The sequence below is a fragment of the Salvelinus alpinus genome, chromosome 10, assembly GCF_045679555.1.
Source record: "Salvelinus alpinus chromosome 10, SLU_Salpinus.1, whole genome shotgun sequence".
Lineage (NCBI taxonomy): Eukaryota > Metazoa > Chordata > Actinopteri > Salmoniformes > Salmonidae > Salvelinus > Salvelinus alpinus.
Genome location: NC_092095.1, coordinates 26723674 through 26731475, shown reverse-complemented (window position 1 = coordinate 26731475; position 7802 = coordinate 26723674). Strand labels below are relative to the sequence as shown.

At 41.2% G+C, this 7802-nt stretch overlaps 1 protein-coding gene across 7 annotated transcripts in view; it reads right to left on the bottom strand.

Annotated features, from left to right (window-relative positions):
• Positions 1 to 861: 861 nt before the first annotated feature.
• slc12a7b (solute carrier family 12 member 7b) overlaps positions 862 to 7802 on the bottom strand; it is a 70452-nt gene continuing 63511 nt past the window's right edge. For 5 of the 7 annotated variants that reach the window (XM_071328679.1, XM_071328683.1, XM_071328681.1 and 2 more), the window contains 3 exons: positions 7762 to 7776; positions 6292 to 6425; positions 862 to 4633 (listed from right to left, as the gene is read on the bottom strand). In XM_071328679.1, coding sequence (XP_071184780.1) covers positions 4542 to 4633; positions 6292 to 6425; positions 7762 to 7776 — 241 coding nt within the window. In that variant the 3' untranslated portion in view covers positions 862 to 4541. The remainder of the gene's footprint in view (positions 4634 to 6291; positions 6426 to 7761; positions 7777 to 7802) is intronic. The other 2 variants (XM_071328680.1, XM_071328684.1) reach the window with 1 other exon arrangement.

Here is a 7802-nt window from a genome sequence, read left to right as displayed (position 1 = left end):
GATGGCTGTCCTTCTGGAAGGTTCTCCCATCTCTACAGAGGAACTACAGTGACCAAGGCCCTTCTCCCCCGATGGCTCAGTTTGGCCGGGCAGCCAGCTCTAGGAAGAGTCTTGGTGGTTCCAAACTTCTTCCATTTAAGAATGATGGCCACTCTGTTCTTGGGGACCTTCAATGCTGCATAAATGTTTTGGTACCCTTCCCCATATCTGTGCCTCGACACAATCCTTTCTCTGAGCTCTACGGACAATTCCTTCAACCTCATGGCTTGGTTTTTGCTCTGACTTGCACTGTCAGATATGGGACTTTATATAGACAGGCATGTGCCTTTCCAAATCATGTCAAATCAATTGAATTTACCACAGGTGGACCCCAATCCAAGTTGTAGAAACATCTCAAGGATGATCAATTGAAACAGGATGCACCTGAGCTCAATTTCAAGTCTCATAACAAAGGGTCTGAATACTTGTGTACATAAGTTATTTTGTATTGGTAATACATTTGCAAATGTAAAAAAAAAAAACTTTTTTCACTTTGTCATTATGAGGTATTGTGTGTATATTGCTGAGAAAAAATACTATATTTAATACATTTTAGAATAAGGCTGTAACTTAGCAAAATGTGGAAAAAGTCAAGGGGTCTGAATACTTCCAGAATGCACTATGTCCATTCTACACAATATACTTATCTCAGCCTTAGCAAAATGTGGAAAAAGTCAAGGGGTCTGAATACTTCCAGAATGCACTATGTCCATTCTACACAATATACTTATCTCAACACTACTCGGATTAGGAGATATTACAATGTTAAAATAAATACTTCAATACAGTGAAAAACATAACAAATGACAGGAGTTTGTACAGTTCAGACATATTTCAGCACTTTTATTTATTCATTACTCAGAGGCACAGATATAATTTAAAGGGCTACCCTTCGCTACGCATGCGCCCAAAAGTAACTCCTACTAGAGTACAATATGTGAGTTGTGCACACACACACACACACACACACACACACACACGCTGGTTCTCCCTCAGAATGGAGGCTCACTCCCCAATCGCTAATAATCGCTTCATATAAAAGATTGTAACTATGTACAGAGAAAAGAGAAAGCGATTCGACAGGTTGCTTCTCCTTCGATGAAGCCTCCATGGCCACCATGAGGTAGATTACATTCTCTCGTCACTTTAACCAGGTAAATGAAACATATACCGCTTGCATACTGTCATCCAGAAGTCTTAGTTTTGTGTTCTCTAAAAAGGTTTGAAGTCATCTCTTTTGCTGCTATTCAGCTCAAGTAAGCAAGCTGCGCTGTTTTTAGTTCAACTTTATTTCTTACACTATTAACAATGTGACGTTTCATATCACAGACTCAAAGATTGTATCTTTGGTGGCTAAAAACCTAAAATAAAAATACATTTTCAATTAACTTAAAATCAGTAACATAACCTATTCTCCAACTGGCTCCTCAAAAATCCTTTCGGTGAAATCTCTGCCAAAGTCTGTGTTTCCAATGTGTTTGAGAAACACACAAACAAAACAGATCTGCAAACAACATGGAATATATACCCCCCCCCCCCCATCCATCCCACACCTCCATAAAATCGAAATACTCCAGTCCTGAAAAGTAACACTTAAAGAGTATCAGAAAATCAAGTATAACATAACTGTTAAGTGCAAACAGACACTATGACTACAAGTTACACAGGTGTATGTCGGAAAAACAAAACAAAAACACACTGGAAACATAAAAACATTATCTGATGGTCGACGCTAGGTTGTTTTCATGACATACTGTAGAAAAATACAATGTTCTGGTTATAAAATACTGCACAGCTACGAAAAGGGTTCAAAATAAACTGTGGATGTAAATACAGACGAGTTTGATGAGTGATTCCTTCCTTTCTTTGCCCCAATAGTTTCTTATATCTGGCGACTTCCAGTTGCCTATAAAACTGGGCTTCACATGCCCTAGAAATCACAGATGCCATTCCTTCCACTGTTGATATGTAGCCTAAAAGGAACTCATTTTTTTAACCACAAACTCTGTTGCTCATCAAAATGATCTGTTAGGTAAGAATTTGAGTTCAAATGTGTTGACCTCTGTGCGTCTCCAAATCAAAAGCATTAACTGGTTATAATAACGTATATTGTATTTACAATTTGAAGGTGATCTTGCTTTTCCCCCTGCCCTACAAGCACGGGCGACAGTTGGCGCGTGTACTGTGGCTGACATTGACAAGCATATACTTTCAGTCTTAGTCTTTTTGGCACGTTTCTTCCTATACAAAGTCAAAATTATTCATCATGGTCAGTTGAAAACATGAAACCTAGAGAATATGCACGTACAATTAAAAACACAAATAACATAAGAACAAATCCTGACATCGAACAGTATGATCAACTGATACCTACGGACCACACCTATATGATTGACCTATGAGACCGCATGGTTTCAGAAGCTCTACTCACCTACCCACTCTGCATGGTGCTCATCAGAGAGAGAAAACATTGATGGTTCGGAGCACAACATGGGACATAGCTATTTCATAATGACACTTTTCTATTCCAGTACAGCATCTTGGTTTGGTGTCCTGTGATAGACGTGATACTCACAAATCACAACCATTTGAATGTGGTGGCATCACTGTATTACAACATCCCAGCCTAAATACTTCTATTATCAGAGCCAAACAATGCAATGCAATCTACCGTATCAGTGCAGTACTGTACATCGAAGACTGTGCTAAACGCTGACTGCCGATGTCTCTAACGACACCGTGCTGAAAATGAGCCTACAGTACCTGAACAGTCAACAGTGGCTAGGCCATCAGAGGATGACTCCAACAAGCACATTTCCTTCTGTTTTAACTGTCAAGCAACACAATGACTGATTTGAGGGTCACAGAGAAGTTGACAAATTCTTTAGTTGATGATTAATTCAGATTCAGTGTTAGTGTCAAACCATCTCATGATTTTCCTATATGTTGATGTATATATCGAATGGGCTCTGGTAGGTGAAATACCTTGATGACCCCAGTTGTCCTAGATTTGTGAAGAGCTGTGGAACAGTATGTGAATTTAAAGCAGCACTCCTGTACCTGAAAATAGGCTCTTTACAAAAAACTACTTTCATGCCCTGCTCCCTTGCATACAATTTCCAATAATCACAACATAAATAAATATGCTTTATGCTGTGTATCGGGTGTAACACAGTTAACATGGGCTAAATACTAGGATATATACTATGGCTATTTCTTAAAGCAATGGCTGAAGTCGGGGGGTTTGACCAACGTTACAGAGCCAATAAAACAGGGTCAATTAAGGAGACCCCACCAGGCAAGGTGGACCACCTTCTGTGTCTCAGGCCTGTCTGTAATTCACCATATCATCAGCATCTATTGCACATTAAAATCCTTGGCCTATCCTTGCCAAAGCTCCCCACCCCATACACAGACCTCTTTCAGATGTCGTGCTGCACTCAACAACAAGACGACAATTAGCAACAAGTAAAATAAACAATAAATCCCTTTCACAGATTAAATACATGAATAAACCTAGTTCCCCCTAGTCCTAGTATGGATTAACAAGGTGGGTCCGCTTCTGAGTTAGACCCCCTAACTTCCTCAATTAGAATTGAGGTTGACCGAACTCCGCTGTGAGTAGCTCCAGGGGTATACGAGGATACCAGTAGGACAGAACATCTCCAAATATGACCCCACCTTTAATAACCAAGGGACAATGGAGCTTAGGAAAGCCATAGCAACATCCTGATCTGTGGAACAGAATTAAAATAAAAGTATGCTTTTTTTGGACTTGCTGCCTCCCGTTCTAACAGAGCTCCGCTGTGGGCTAGGATACTGGAAAGAGTCACAGAAGCATATTATTCTAGATAACAACGTTCCTACCGAGTTTGTAGATAATAGGTGAGAGCAGGAACCGTATTTATCTCTTTCAGGATTGAAAGTAGATTTGGTTCTGAGTTAAGGGAGATCTTAAAGGCAGCACATTTACTTTGTGCATCCTCAATCTGAATCTTACATGAAAGATGAGCACAAAACCAAAACCAAAATGAGGGCAAAGATGGACAAACTAGAGAGACTATTGGCTGTGTACGAAATGATATAGGGCCAAAGGGTCAAAAGTAGTCCACTATATAGGGAATAGGATGCCATTTCAGACACAGCCTATGTCCATATTAACCCTGTGGTCCTCTGCTGATTATGATACACAATTACCATGAACAGACATGAAAACTGAACATAGAGAGGGAGTGAAGGAGGAAAAAGGAAGAACATCCATACAATAAACATTAACACGTGTCAGATTAAATGTTAGTGTCAGAATGCTCTATCCTCCAGTCGGTCGACGTGATAGATAGGCCCCAGGACACATGTGCTCTTTCCACTAATCAGGCTGATGCTATGACATCACACTGCCCTGATTGGTCGTCCCTTCTGAGGCTAAAAAGCCCTCTGTCCAGTAACATGGCCCCCCCTCTGACAATCCCCCAGTAACCCCAAGGTTTTGTGGCCGCAAGCGTTTAAGAGTAGATAGTGATGACCTCGCGTCCGCCCCCACGGACCAGGAGGACCCGGTTCAGACCCTCCAGCAGAACCTCCAGGAACTCCATGTCTGAGACACCAAGGGTCAAAGAGGAAACAAGTCACATCACATGACAGGGGTTTATGCAGGTCATGTGACAAGGGGAGTACATTAGCTATAAAGCTATTAGTTATAGTACGTTTTAAAGATACACTACATGACTAAAAGTATGTGGACTCCTGCTCGTTGAACATCTCATTACAAAATCATAGGTATTAATATGGAGTTGGTCCCCCCCTTTGCTGCTACAACAGCCTGCACTCTTCTGGGAAGGCTTTCCACTAGATGTTGGAACATTGCTGCGGGGACTTGCTTCGGTAGTGAGTGTTGCAACCGAGGACAGATGATTTTTACGTGCTCCGCGCACTCGGCAGTTCTGTGAGCTTGTGTGGCCTACCATAACAGCACTTACAATTGACCGGGGCAGCTCTAGCAGGCCAGAAATTTGACGGACTGACTTGTTGGAAAGGTGGCATCCTATGACAGTGCCACGTTGAATGTCTGTCAGCCAATGTTCCCTCTAAGAGAGAAGCACAAGATTGAATTTCACTCAACTTTCGAGAGCAATGGTCACCAACCACTCGATCTCCAAGGCATTCCTAGTCGATTGCCAAACATTTCTGTAAAAAACCCAACGATAAAGCTTTGTGTTCCTATTGTTTTGATATGGTGTCATATAGCCTACCTCAAATTTTGAAATATATTTTTAATTGTCCTGAACAACAATGCACTGGCAGGGCAATTCAAGCAAAGCCAGTATGCGGCGATAATATATTTGGCCTATAGCTTACAGCACAAACCTCATTGCTACAGGGCTGTTTTTAATTGGTTAATGTTTTTTAAGTCATGTTAAAAAATAAATCTGAACAGTAGATCTCAGCTTGCATTTTGACTCAAAGTGATCTTCTTGATTCAGAAAAGGTTGGTGACCACTGTTCTATAGTTTCCCTTTACTGTGGCAATTGTGATCGAATCAACGCAATATCAGCCACTTTCAATGCAACATACCGAAACAAAACGAACTATGCAAGAGATTTTGTTGTAGGCAGAACGCATCGGAGTAGGATTCTATTGCATTGACAGGCACTACTCAACCCGTACTCTACACAGACCTGTGTGGCATAAACAATCAGAGCTCCTGTAGGCCTATATGCAAATAGACCATTGCCATATATGGATCTGTGCCATTCACTTTGAACTGGACTGTGTTTACAGCATGAGCGATTGTGAGTAGATGCACTTGTTTTGAGATCAAAGCGAGAGCTGCATGTCGCCACATGCACATTTTGTTCTTATCCTTTGCTAGTTAGTAAGTTATTAGCCCAGTTATAGATCATTTGTAGTTGCACAGAATTATCACACATTCAAGTTTGCACTCAGCAGACCTGAAATTTGCTCAGTGCAGATTTTTTTGTTGTTGAGAGAACACTGCTGTCAGCAACGGGTCTGGCTGAAATAGCCAAATCCACTCATTTGAAGGGGTGTCCACATACTTTTGTATATATAGTGTACAATCAACAACTTAACTAAACAACCTTTGTAAAGAGATCATCCTCGACCTTGTCAGATCGCTGATGACGATACCTTTCAAGTTAACTTGGGGTAAACATATTCAACTAAGCAATGTACAATTCAAAAGACATGCATAGTAAAATTTGAATAAACAGACATTTGGCTGTAAAGGATACAGTTCTCGTCGCCCCCTCTGTTTTTGGGCGGTCCCGGCATGTTGAGCAGGACCAGGTGGGCTCCCTGTGACTTGTTGACCACCACCTCGTTCAGCTTGACCGCAGTGTGCATCCGGCGCACGTTGGACTGGTTCCTATACCACACAAGGGTGACAGTGAAGAAGAGCAGGCTGAACCCAACACAACCCTGACCCTCTAACTTCTGTCCCTGACTTCTCCAATAATATTAATGGACTGAATTTACATAACACTTTTTCAGAAGCTCAAAGCTCTTTACATTGAATCCTAACTAGAAACATGGAAACCTGTCACTCTTCTCACGTAACACTCATTAGTCTAAACATTCATTAATGATTGACAAAACACTTCCTGATCATGTTTTTTTTTAAATGAACAATTACAGTGCTATTGTCAGATTGGCAGCCTTTAGCACACAGATGAGAACATGAAGCAGGCCAGCTGGTGGTTATGATAGTGAAGCCTTGGGAGTTATTATGTCACTCTGAATGAAGGCTCAGGATGGGCAGTCAAAGCAGCGTCACACTTCAAACAGCAGCAGTGGCAGTAGGGTGGTAGAGAGGATAAACTATTGTAGACCTGGTATACTGACAAATACAATGGGCAAGCCTGTGGGTATGAAATATTCCATTGTATAACTAAGCAATAAAGGCCTGAGGAGGTGTGCCTGGATACAGCCTTTAGCAGTGATATATTGGCCATATACCACAAACCCCTGAGGTGCCTTATTGCTATTATAAACTGGTTACCAACATAAAAAGAACAGTAAACAAGTCGTTTTGCATCATACCTTTGGTATATTGTCTGATATACCATGGCTTTTAGCCAATTAGCATCCAGGAGTTAAACTACCTGGTTCCTAGCACTGCGTTGTATACACAGTATTCCAATATTCAATTGACCAGTTCAATGTGATATTGGGTGTAATATTGAAAGCCCTTCTTGAGTTAGAGTGCACAGCAACACCAAAAATGCAGAGCATGATATGCAAATGGTTTGAAGCCGAAATCGCCACATCACAAATACAATGAGGCACTTCCAAAAAAAACATACGCTTTCCACCCAGTTGAGATTTAAGGACAATATCATGTTGATTGCAATGACCAATTGAAATGGATTTTGGACCACTGATATTCTTAATTCTTTGGTTCTATTCCTATACAGAACAGATGCATGGGAAATAAAGCAATATTGTTTACACGGCTACGGTCTGTATGGAAAGCGCAATTTTGATTGCACATGCTACATAACATGACATGTGTACCCTCCCATCACACAGGTACGCACACACAAACAAACACACACACGAACACACTTGCATGCACACACACAGACACACACATAGTCCCAGTGGCTGGGAGGTCAACAATATGGAGGAGACAGAAAAGGACTACTGTACACAGACATTCACACACAGCCTACGGCACTATGGCAAAGAGAAATGTGACTTACAGACTCTCCCACTCTCTAGAAGGAGGAAAACGAGACAAAAC